Below are 12,960 nucleotides of genomic sequence, written 5' to 3' on the forward strand. Positions count from 1 at the left end.
ACCATGATGAAGAGTGGCCCCCGCTTGCCACAACTAGAGAAAGCCCTTGCATAGAAACGAAGACCCAACACAGCAAAAATAAATAAATTAATTAATAAACTCCTACCCCCAACATCTTAAAGAAAAAGGAATAAACTATTAGTATATGCAACAACACCTGGATGAATCTCCAAAAATTATGTTGCTTGAAAAAAGCCAATTCCAAAAGGTTATATACTATATTATTTCATTCATATAACATTCTTGAAATTAAATAAATAGAGAACAGATTAATTGCTCCAGGGGCTAAGGTGGGGATGGGGATGGGAGGGAAATGGGTGTGGCTATAAAAAGGCAACAGGAAGGATACTTGTGGTGGTGATGGAAACGCTCTGTATCGTAACTGTATCAACGTTAATACCCTGGTTGTGAAATTGTTTTGTAAGATGTTACCATTGGGGGAACTGGACAAAGGGTACAGTATTGTTTTTTACAAGTAACTGCATGTGAATCTACAATTATCTCAAAAAGAAAAGTTTAATTGAAAGAAAAAAAAAGTTCTTATCATGCTAGCAGCATAAAAGCAGGCAGAGGGCCACTGGCCAAAGTTTGCTGACCCCTTTCCTGGTTAGTTATATTATGGCAAATATCTTCTCCCAGTTTTTGGCTTGAATTTATCTTCCTTTATATTATCTTTCAAAGAAGATAAATTCATAATTTTAATTCATCCACCTATCTTTTTTTTTTTTCCAGTTAACTCTTTATGCCTTAACAAGTCTTATTCTACTCTGAGGTCCTAAAGATATTCTTGTACATTTTTTCCTAAAAGTTTTAAAGTTTTGTCTTTCACATTAAGTCTCTAGTCCATCTAGAGTTTATTTTTTATTTTTTTAAAAATTTTATTTATTTATTTTATTTTTGGCTGTGTTGGGTCTTTGTTGCTGCGCACGGACTTTTCTCTAGTTGCGGTGAGCGGGGGCTACTCTTCGTTGCAGTGCGCAGGTTTCTCATTGCGGTGGCTTCTCTTATTGCAGAGCACCAGCTCTAAGCGCATGGGCTTCAGTAGTTGTGGCTTGCGGGCTCTAGAGAGCAGGCTCAGTAGTTGTGGCACACGGGCTTATTTGCTCTGCGGCATGTGGGATCTTCCCGGACCAGGGCCCAAACCCGTGTTCCCTGCATTGGCAGGCAGATTCTTAACCACTGCACCACCATGGAAGCCCTAGAGTTTATTTCTGTGCATGAGGTAAGGCAGGGATATAATTTCGTATTTTTCTACATGAATAAGCAATTGTCCAGATTCAATAACTAAAGTGTCCATCCTTTCACCAGAGATGTACAACTCTACCAGAATAGTCAGTAGTTTCTGCATTTGCATAAGCCTCCTTTAGGGGCTCTCTATTGTATTTTATTGGTCAAACTGTCCAACCCTAGGCCAATAGTACAACGTCTTCTTGTAGGGCAAGGCCTCCCATCTTTATTTTCAGGAAGAAATGTCTTAAATATTCATAGACTTTTGGTCCATATAAATTTTAGAATCAGCCTGTGGGAATTTTTATTGAAATTATACAGAATCAAAAGATTAATTTTGGGAGAATGACTCTTAAATAACTCTTATTATCTTCCTATCCATGAACATGAAACTTTTCCTATTTTAGAATTCCTTAAAGACTTTCAATAAAGCTAAATTATTTCCCCCAGATAGGCCATGAGCACCTTTCACTGGATTTATTCCTAGGTACCTTAATTTTTAAAACTGCTCTTTGGTTTTTTTGTTTGTTTGTTTGTTTTGGGTTTTTATTTTTGCCATACGCGGGCCTCTCACTGCCGCGGCCTCTCCCGTTGCGGAGCACAGGCTCTGGACGTGCAGGCTCCGCGGCATGCGGGATCCTCCCGGACTGGGGCACGAACCAGCGTCCCCTGCATCGGCAGGCAGACTCCCAACCACTGCGCCACCAGGGAAGCCCTAAAACTGCTCTTATAAATGGTATATTTTTAAAGTTATTTTGTTGTTTATTCATGGAAATATAAATAAAATTGATTTTTATATACCTGATATATATCCAGCTACCTTGTTAAAATGTTATTTCTAATAATTTACATATTATTTAAGTTTTTCTATGTAAAGAAACATCATCTGTAAATAATGAGTTTCATTTACCCTGTTCCAATATTTATGCCTTTAACTTATTTTCCTTTCCTCACTAGATAAAACTAGACTTCCAGTATATCCTTGTCTTGTTCTTATTTTTAAAGAGAATGCTTATAATGTTTTTCTATTAAAATATTATTTTCTGTAGAGTTTTGGGAGATTGCCTTTATCAGGTTAAGAATAACCTTCTATTTCTAGCTGCTAAGAAACTTTATTTTTTTAATCATAAATTAGTAGTGAATTTTATCAAATGCTTTTGCTGTGCCTATTTAAGACGATCATATGGTGTTCACTCTTTAATCTGTTAATGTAGTGAAAGATTTATCGTTTTTTCATTCTTTTTTTCTTTCTTTCTTTTTTTTTTGGCTGCGCCATATGGCTTGTGGGATCTCTGTTCCCTGACCAGGAACTGAACCCAGGCTTTGGTAGTGAAAGCCCAGAATCCTAACCACTAGGCCACCAGGGAACTCCTGATTTATCATTTATCTAATATGAAGCTACTTCTGCATTTCTAGAAAAAAAATGCAACTGCCATGATGTATAATACTATCTTCATTAGCCAAAATTGACTTCATTTTGCCAATATTTTGTTTAGAAACATTGCATGTGTATTCATGTGAGTGAAACCAGCCTGCAATTTTTCTCTCTTATGCTCTCCTGTCTGATTTGATATCAGGGTTATATTGGCCTCACAGAATGAACTAGCAAGTATCTCATTTATTCTTTAGAAGAATTTATATAATATTAGAATTTTCTGTTCCTTGAAAATTCAGTAAAATTTGCCTATAAAACCATCTGGGCTTGGTGTTTTCTTTATAAGAAGATTCTAAACTTTGATTCAACTGCTTTACAGATATAGGACTAGCAGTTTTTTTTATTAGTTTTGAAAATGATATACTTTAAGAAATGTGTCCATTTCTTCTAAGTTTTCAAGTTTATTACCGTATTAGCTTATATTTTATTATCTGCTACATCTATAGTTATGATCTTTTTATTACTAATGTTTACCTATGCCCTTTTCTCCTTTTTTCTTGATTAATCATTCCAAATGTTTTTCTGTTTCATTAATCTCTTTAAAGAATGAAATTTTGACTTTACTGATCCCTTCTATTGTAGCTTTGTTTTTTTATGCTTCTTGTTTTCCCCCCGGCTTTACTGAGATGTAACTGACATATAATTGTGGCTTTGTTTACAAAATTTTAAATTTTAAAAAACTTTGTTTTAAAACTTTTGTCTGGGCTTCCCTGGTGGTGCAATGGTTGAGAGTCCACCTGCCGATGCAGGGGACACGGGTTCGTGCCCCGTTCCGGGAAGATCCCACATGCCGCGGAGCGGCTGGGCCCGTGAACCATGGCCGCTGAGCCTGCACGTCCGGAGCCTGTGCTCCGCAACGGGAGAGGCCACAACAGTGAGAGGCCCGCGTACCGCCAAAAAAAAAAAAAAAAAATTTTGTCTGTTCCTTATTTGGGTCTATTTTTACTTTTTATATACTTCTTCAATCAACTCTAAGCTCATTTATTTTCCTGTCTTCTTTGCTCATTTAAGCATTCAATATTATACAGTTCCCTATAAGTATTGCTTTCGCTGTATCCCACAACTTTTTTTTATATATAAATTTATTTATTTTATTTTTAGCTGCGTTGGGTCTTTGTTGCTGAGCGCCAGCTTTCTCTAGTTGCGGCAAGTGGGGGCTACCCTCATTGCGGTGCACGGGCTTCTCATTGCGGGGGCTTCTCCTGTTGCAGAGCATGGGCTCTACGCACACAGGCTTCAGTACTTGCGGCATGTGGGCTCAGTAGTTGCGGCTTGCGGGCTCTAGACTGCAGGCTCAGTAGTTGTGGTACACGGGCTTAGTTGCTCCAAGACATGTGGGATCTTCCTGGACCAGGGCTCGAACCCGTGTGCCCTGCACTGACAGGTGGATTCTTAACTACTGTGCCACCAGTAGTTAAGTAGGGAAGCCCTATCCCACAACTTTTGATGAGAAAAATTTTCCTTATCGTTCAGTTCTAAGTACTTTTTTTTTTGGGCTGTGCAATGCAGCATGCAGGATCTTAGTTCCCCGACCAGGGACTGAACCCGTGTCCCCTGCAATGCAAGTGTGGAGTCTTAACCACTGGACGGCCAGGGAAGTCTCCTAAGTACTTTTAAATTTCTCTTATGATTTCTTCTTTGACCCATGTGTTGTTTACTTAGGAATATGTTTTTAGATTTCCAAATGTATGGAGATTAGTGTTCATCTTTTGGTTACTTATTTCTAATGCAAAAGCACTGGGAATGTTCCTGAGAAATGATAGCCATCCCAAAAGGAAGAAGGCGAGCCTCTTAACACCCTTTTCTAGTACCTGGTTCTGGCATGACAGTACTCACCCGTCCCAAATAACCCTAAAACTGGACGAACTATATGAATTAACCATTTCTGGCACAGGCTAATGATAGTGGGTAGCAGAGAGCAGTTTGCCTGAGAAAAGGAAAGCACAGCCGGTGAGCCCACATTTACTCTGGGCATTTTCCCAAACCACAGCAAAGGCAAGCAGAGCTTGGGCAGTCAGTGGCAGTCTTCCTGGGCAGAAGAAACCCAGATAAGAGTTTTGGTGCCAGGAATTTGTGAGACAGGGTACCAGAGAGAAAGGAGTCAGAGAAAAGCCCCAGAGATCTAGAGGCTGACCCCAGGTCCTTGTCTGAATCCTAGGCTGCCCGTGTGCAGGGCAAGTTCTGGGAGGCCTTTGAGAGAAGAGCTGCTGTAGAAGGTAGAGGACAGGGAGCTAAGAGAGGAATACAGGAATCAAAGATCTCACAGCGCTGGGGAGACAACAGAGTTCCGACCCGGCCAGAGTGCAGAAACCTTGGTAAGCACCCTGAGACCCTCACCCTTAGGAAAAGGATTTTGCCCAAAAACTACGGCTCAAACTGAAGTATACTAATTCGAACAAAGAAAACCAACTTTAATAAGATCAGAAGGCCAGCTAGTGTTCCATTTTTGCTAGGAAAAAATAAACAACACTATTTAGAGAACATAATATAAAGTCTCTACAATACAACATCCATAATATCCAACATACAATCAAAAATTACCATATTTGTAAGAAGTCTTGACCCTTAAGCAAGGAGGTAAATGTCACTAGAAGCAGAGCCACTAATGACCCAGCTGTTGGAATTGGCAGAAAATGATTTTATAACTACAGTAAGTATGTTAAAGAACATGGAAGAAAAGGTAAACAAAATGGATGAAAAGATAGAAGAGTTCAGCTGAGAAATGGGGAAAAAAGAACCAAACGGCAGTTGAAAACTACACTATCTAAAATGAAAAATGCATTAGCTGGGCTTAATAGCAGATTGGACATAACAGCAGAAACGATTAGAGATTTCCAATACAGGTCAGTTGGAAAGAGTGGGGAAGCTGTGGCCATACCTATACTGAGAGCAGTTGGGAAGGTGGTGTGAATATCTTCAGCAGCTCACAGGGCAGCTTCAGAAGAGATTGAGGGCTGGGTTCAACTGAGAGAGGGGTTTTGCAAGATATGACCTAGTAAGCTAAGGGAATTCAGGTCGTTTTAACTAAGGTAGTTATAACTACGGAATCTAAGCTAAGAAGGGATGTGATGGAGCAAAGAGTGTTGAATAGTGAAGAAATGGTGAGGCAGTGGATTTTGGGTCCCAGTGTGTCTAATCATTAGACTGGGGGCGTTAGAGCCTTGCTACTCAAAATGTGGTCCCAGGACCACCTGGCACTTGTGAAAAGTCTCAGGCCGTGCCCCAGATGCACTCAATCAGTGTCTCTGCAGGTGAGGCTCAGCAAGCTGTTTACCAAGCTCAGCAGTGATTCTGACGCTGTTCAAGTTTGAGAACTGCTCCTCCAAAGTAAGAGAGCTGCAAAGAAGGGGACAGGGGCAGAGTGGGATGCTCGAAATGGATATTTTGGAGATGTTCGGTTATGAGCAATGACAAGGTCTGAGATATAACTCAGGGAATGGGAAACTGTGACTGAGTGGAAAAAAAGATCATTAAAGATAAATGCTCTAGAAATAAGGGGCCAGACTCTTAGATCATTCACAGGGACACAATGTGAGTGTCAGTAAGAGAGAAAGACAGTGAGTCAGAAGCTGAAGTTATCAGGGGAGCATGACAGCGAGAATGGCAGATGACTGCAACCAAGAAGGTCAGTACGTAGCATAATCTGACAGCCTGCCCTTCCAAGAGCTAGAGTTTAAGGAGAATGGAAAGAGAATAGTTTGGACTAGCAAGGGGAGCCACCTCTGACAATCTTACTGTGGTGATTCCTATCCACCTCTCAACTCCCATCTCCAACTTCTGCAGCAGTGGCTGACCTTGTTAACTGCCTGCCAACAGGCATTCTCCCTTCCCTTGCTGACAGATCCCCAAGTTTAGCAACAATGTACCTATTTTCAAATAAGCTATATTTTCCAGCCTCCTCTGCACTGAAGGTCACCAGTTGTAGTTCTCTCCAACACAACAGGAGTAGAATTGTGGTCAGGCTTCTGAGAATGCAGCTTTTATGAGGATACAGCCTCTCCACCCTCTGCCTCTCCCCTTCTTCCTGCCTGGAACTCTGATAACACCATGGAGTGCCCATACCAACCTTGGACTCCTTACCTCCTGAATTCTTCTACAGGAAAGAAAAACAAATAGCTAACTTGTTTAAGTCACTGTCGGCTGTATATATGAGGAAATCAGAACAACTCAATCGCTAACAGTTCAGGCTCTGAAGTGGGATGCTTTGCTCCTGGTTCACCTTTACCTACCGAGAACGGGCCCACCTCACCGGAGGGAAGCTCCCAGGGCTTAGTTATGGGCCTTCTCGTCTCTGTCCACAAAGGCAGCCCCCACCAGGCGCTAACCCACCATTAACTCTCCCCTTGCAATACCTCACATTTGTCTTCCTGCCAGGAAGGACCAGATTTTATTCACTTTTGTCTTACTTACCCTCACACCAGCACCCAGAACAAGGCTGTGCAAACAACAGATACTCGATTAATGTCTGCTACGTTAAACAAGTAAAAGCCTCAATTTCCATAACCCACGTTGAAAAAGCCCTGACTGAATTGCCTAATAACCCTTTTTTTGTCCTTGCTAAGAATACAGGCTTCCTTTCATTTCAAAATTTCAAGTTTTCCATACTAACCTTGCTTCCAACCGTTAAAGGTCATAAAAGTTCCCGAATTTCATCCCAGCCCCTGCTCTGTCCACAGTATGACTGGGATGGAAGGAGGAGGAAAGTCCAGAAAGCAAAGTCGGCCAAGCTCTGAAGAGTGAGCACAGAGCAAACCAGAGCGCAGAGAGGCCAGACACCTACCAGCAGTTCCTGGGTCCACTCAGTCACATCAAGGGTCCTCTTGGGAGACCTGTTGGAATTCACGTACAGTTTTCGTTTGCGGAAGAGCTTCCCATTCAGCTCCTGGATCGCAAGCGCCACTTTCTGCATGGAGCCCACATCTACAAATGCGAAGCTACAAAGGAAAGAGAGGGCAGCTCTGAGCCCGGCTCAGAGCAGAGCCACAGGAGGGCACCAAGCCCAAGCCTAGGAAAGTCTCCTCTCCCCTCTGTGGGGACAGGAGAGGAGCTGGGCTGACCCTAACACACCAGGAGGCCACAGTGACATCCACATTTGGGCTGGGATGGGCAGTGGGACAGCCTATCCTGGTTGTCCTGGGGATCAGGAGACACATGCTGACCCTATCACCGTATAACATAGGGCACGGCTCTGGGCTTCCTTCACGCCGCTCCCCACAAAATTTCAAAGCCCTTTTACTGCCTGGAAAATAAGAAAGGGAAAATATGAGTAGGTCCAGATTTCAGGGGCAAGCAAGGCTGAGGGAGGTACAGTAACTTGCCTCAAGTCAGAAAACAGAGCAAGGACATGACCAAAAGCAAACCCAGGTCTCTGGACTTCCAAACCAAGGTTGTATGGATAAGGCAGCCTTAGCTGCCAAGTCAGAGGGTTGGACGTGGAAAGGGGGTTTCCCAAATGTCACTCTGCCAAGTCGCAGTGGGTGTGGCTTTGGGAGTTGTTGAGCTAGTCTGTAACATCAGTGCATCAGCAAAATGGACAAAGAGGAAAGGAGTTGCTTCCCAAAGAAAACAAAGGAAGAACAGTCATTACCATTTGCAGCCATTCTGGATTTTGTGGACATGGAGAGGGTTGAAGTCCTTTAGAAGGCACCGAATTTCCTCCTACAATGGCAGGGTTTAAAAGAGAAAGAGACCCAGAGACAATACTTACAATCAGTTCTCAATGTTTCAGATCCCCAATCAGCTAATCTGTAATCAACTGAACACATACTTAATGAGAACCTACGACGTGCTGAGCGTGCCAGGCTTTGTGCTCAGTGATGCAAATACAGAGACAAGAAAGATATGAGCCCTGCCTTCAATTGAAGCTCAACAGACGTGTGGGGTACAGACGAGTCCATCAAGTAAGCAGACCATTTCACCAGAGGGTGCAAAATGCCACAATGAGGAAGTACACATGCCTCCGGGAGTACACAGTATGGGTATCTAACCCAAATTTGGAGACGGTGGGCTCCCAGGAGGAAGTGACTTTTAATTTATTAGGAATGTAGGCTATCTCCCTTTCATCGCTACCTAGGTGGGGAGGCTTGCTTTAACCAAACCAACCATGCAAGGCCAACTGCCCCTGCTGACTCAGTCCTGTATTCGTGGCAATTTCCCTTCATTTCTTCCCTCACACGTCCTACAGACATTCAGCAAACATGGGTTACACACAGCGGTATGCTGAGTGTTACAGGAGATACTGATTTGAATTTGACATAAGCCTTGCACTCAAGGAGCTTATAGTTTGTAAATGCGTGATCTCTAACAGATGGGGCGGAGTGAAGTCTGAGGGTAAAAGTAAAGCCCGGAGTGGGCAGTGCACTGAGGGAGGACACACCATCGCTGGTCACCCTCTGAGGGAGCTCTCATATCCACCACGCCCTTCTCTGCAAGGCTCCCCTCCCCACTTTGCTCACTGCAGCCTGGCCTCCACTGGCCGGGTATATGGCCACCTCCCGTCCCTGGACATTTCTCCATCCCACTCTCAACTCTCCCTCCTGCCTGCCCTCAGGCTGCCTCCCTTCCCCGTGGACCCTGGTCCCACTCCTTCCCCTGGCTGCCCTCCCTTTTCTGAGATAGCATCTACCCAACCCTGATGCCCTTTTAAGCAACACCCTATTTTTTCACTTTTCTGCCAAAGGTGTAGAAAGAGCCGTGTCTGCTTAATGCCTCCGTTTCCTCCCCGCCCACTCCCTCCCGGCTGCCTGCAGTTTCGCCATGTTCCTGCTCTACTGAAAATGCTTTCTTGCAGGTCACGGATGCGCTCCTGCTGCCCACCGCAAAGGCCTCCCTGTCAACACCTACCTGCGCTTCTCCACTTCCTCCTTCCTCAGCTCCCCCGCCAGCACGTTACCACTATACATCCCACACCTGTGATGAAAACCAATGTTTCCCTAGAAAATTCTACTTTGGAAAAATATATTTATACCATCTTCTGTTAAAAGCAGCTTTTACCAATCTAAAGTCACTTTGTTGGCTTCTGAAAAGAGAAATGCATAATGTATAGCTCATTTCTCTCAGTCTTCGTATCTATATTACATTTAAATTCAAATTTTCTAGTTTGCTTTTACTTTTAAATATTTAATGTTTATTACAGATGAATCTAGAAGATGCTGAGCAACAAGCAATTTGTGAGAACAAGCGATATGTGCTTAGCATTTTCAGTTTATAAAGCACTTTCACATACCTTATTCCATTTGATCTTTAAAACCACCCTGTGAAGTGTACATTATTACTGTCCTCATTCTCAGAAGCATAAAATAAGGATCAGAAAGGTTAAGTGACTGCCCTAAAATTACACAGCCAATTTAGAGTCAGGGTTTGAACCCAAGGCTTCTAACTTTAAATCCTACATTCATTTCATGATATCATGCAAAACCATACCTTTCTTCTTGTCAAATTTTACCATAATTAAAATAAAAGAGGGAATTCCCTGGCAGTCCAGTGGTTAGGACTCCACGCTTTCACTGCCGAGGGCGCAGGTTCAATCCCTGGTCGGGAAACTAAGATCCCACAAGCCGTGGGGCACAGCCAAAAATACATAGATATATAAATAATAAAATAAAGGAGAAAACTCCCATATTTTTGTACCTTCAATAGCAGATGTCAGGAAACCACAGCCTTGGGCCAAATCCAACCTACCACCCTTTTGTAAGTAAAGTTTTACTGGAATGCAGCCATGCACATTCATTTACTTATTGTCTATGGCTGCTTTCATGCTATTATTTACATTTTTGGCTAGAACACTTTATAGATGGTGTGATACTCTTCAATAAAATTATATCACTTTAGGAGGCTTGTATCTGGTTGTCTTACTTTTAGTGATGCTAAATTAATCAACAAATTCAGATAGTAACAGCCTGATTAAAACTGCCCATCAATATTTTACCTAATTGGGCTTCCCTGGTGGTACAGTGGTTGAGAGTCCACTTGCCAATGCAGGGGACACGGGTTCGATCCCCGGTCTGGGAAGATCCCACATGCCACGGAGCAGCTAAACCCATGTGCCACAATTGCTGAGGCTGCGCTCTGGAGCCCTCAAGCCACGACTACTGAAGCCCGTGCGCCTGGAGCCCTGCTCCGCAACAGAAGAAGCCACCGCAATGAGAAGCCCACTCACTGTAACGAAGAGTGGCCCCCGCTCGCCACAACTACAGAAAGCCCACGCACAGCAACAAAGACCCAACACAGCCAAAAATAAATAAATAAATGTATTAAAAAATATATTTTACCGAATGCATTTACCATGCTCTGATAACTACTGTCTGAAACAGGTATTTTATTATGGTTTGCAGAATGATGATTTTCTATTGTTTCTTCGGCATTTATGAGCTAAAGGTGCTCTGTAAAGAACTTTTTCTCATCCACTAGGGTGAGAAAATGGCACTGGTGTTGGCAAAGCAAAATAAACACTTATTCTTTCCCTTTAATTGTCAAGTTTTATATTAATGAACTATTGTCTTGCTACCTTCAACGTGTCCAGCGAGCTTTGCTTTCTTTAGGTATTACTTCTTTAGGTATTACTACAAATTATTGCTTTTTATCACAGTAGTTTTAATCAGAGGTAGTCATTAGTATTTTTGAAACACAAATTGTCCCATCTTTGGCCTGTAGGACCTCCTTTTCCCTTGTTCTTATGCTTTTTTATGTTTATTTGGAAACTTTCAAACACATAGAAAATAGTATAACAAATCCCTATATACCTATCACTTAGACTTACTAATTCTCAACTCAAAAAAAAAAAAAAAAAGGAGCGAGCAAGGGCACCTGTTCCTTGTTTTCACTCCTTTGTGTTACAGCACGAACCCCCAATAAAGCCTTGCCTGAAAAAAAAAAATTCTTAAGTCATGGACATTTACATGATTTCATCTACACCTCTCCCTACCACTAGGCTGTTCTGAAACAAATCTCGAACACCTCATCACTACATCTGCAAACATTCCAGCACATAGCTCCAAGAAACAAGTTATTTCACCTCTAATCACAACCTCTCCCATCCCTTCAACCAAACCCTAATAGCCTTTGAGAGCTTTCTAGCTTTCTGGCATAACAGCTCCAGACCTGGAATCAGGCATTTCCCTAAGAAGGCCTAGTTCCTTTCAGTGGGGAATGGTATTTAAAGTGAGAAATCTAGCAGGTAGGAGCTTAATGCCACTGGGTTGTTAGAGTACCAAGGTCTTTCAATGAACAGAGTTAGAAGATATGTATCTTTGAAAGGGAAAATAATCATTGTAATCATGGATTCTAACTCATATATAAGAGCTACAGATAGTTTTTATTTAATTTCTTTTATTTTTATATCTTTTCTCTTATGCTGAAAATCTTTATTCCTAACAACATTAAATACTTATTGTATCTTATTTTAAATATGTAACAGGTTCAAATAACAATACCAGGATTACTACAGACAACAAAATTATTGAGTAAAGTTTAAGATTTCTTTGCAGTTCTTTTTATGCTTGTAGTATATCCTACTGAGGATCTACAGTCAAAATACCATATTCTGAGGTCACTTGGAATAATTCTTTTCTCTGGCACATTTACATATTTTAAAGTCAAAACAATAATACAAGGTTTTGCGTCGTGGGTAGGGACAGAGAAGAGGGTGTCCCAGGAGAAGATGTCTGCATGGGGAGAAAAGTCTGAGCCCTTCCTGATTGATTGTTTCCCTTTGGGCCTCCAGGGAGAATCCTGAGATTGAAATCAGCCTCGGTTTAGAAATCCCTTTAGTAGAGAACAGAGCAGGGCTTTGCAGCCCTGGGAATTTTTTTGCATTGACTTTTTATTTGCAGAAAACTTAAAGTCTTATTTTTATTAATGCCTTTAAAAAGAGGTGAGGTTTTAATACTGATTTAATATTCAATGAATAAAACTATCTTGAGTGCAAAAAATAAAAATTAAAAAAGAAATACAAGGTAAGTTCAGAAATTGTGCCACCCTCTCCCTTCTACCCTTTTTTCCTTCCCTCCCCAGAGGTCACCAGTCTTTATTCCCTTTTTATCCTTCCATTGTTAATTTTGGCAAATTTAAAGAGATATTCCATTCTCTCCCTCCCTTCTGATGCAAAAGATTGTTTGATTCTAGGTGTATTCTTATACCTGCTGACAGACTGAATGTGAAGTGTGAAAAACATGAGGTATGAAACGAGAATATTTCCCAGGTTTGGGCCATGTACTGAGATAGGGAAGACTGTGGGAGGAGCAGGCTGGACACATTAAGTGTGAAACGCCTATTAGTTGCCCAAGTAGAGATAAGGACTT

At 41.9% G+C, this 12,960-nt stretch overlaps 1 protein-coding gene across 12 annotated transcripts in view; it reads right to left on the reverse strand.

Annotated features, from left to right (window-relative positions):
- The window catches only part of IL6R (interleukin 6 receptor), a 136,273-nt gene that overhangs the window by 31,521 nt on the left and 91,792 nt on the right, over nucleotides 1-12,960 (reverse strand). For 11 of the 12 annotated variants that reach the window (XR_007471561.1, XM_049697641.1, XM_049697647.1 and 8 more), the window contains 2 exons: nucleotides 8,250-8,320; nucleotides 7,443-7,596 (listed from right to left, as the gene is read on the reverse strand). Coding sequence is in view for 11 of the 12 variants with exons in the window: in XM_049697641.1 (XP_049553598.1) it covers nucleotides 7,443-7,596; nucleotides 8,250-8,320 (225 nt within the window). In the remaining variant the exon portion in view is untranslated. The remainder of the gene's footprint in view (nucleotides 1-7,442; nucleotides 7,597-8,249; nucleotides 8,321-12,960) is intronic. The other variant, XM_049697651.1, reaches the window with a different exon arrangement.

This window comes from Orcinus orca, chromosome 1, assembly GCF_937001465.1.
Source record: "Orcinus orca chromosome 1, mOrcOrc1.1, whole genome shotgun sequence".
Classification (NCBI taxonomy): Eukaryota; Metazoa; Chordata; class Mammalia; order Artiodactyla; family Delphinidae; genus Orcinus; species Orcinus orca.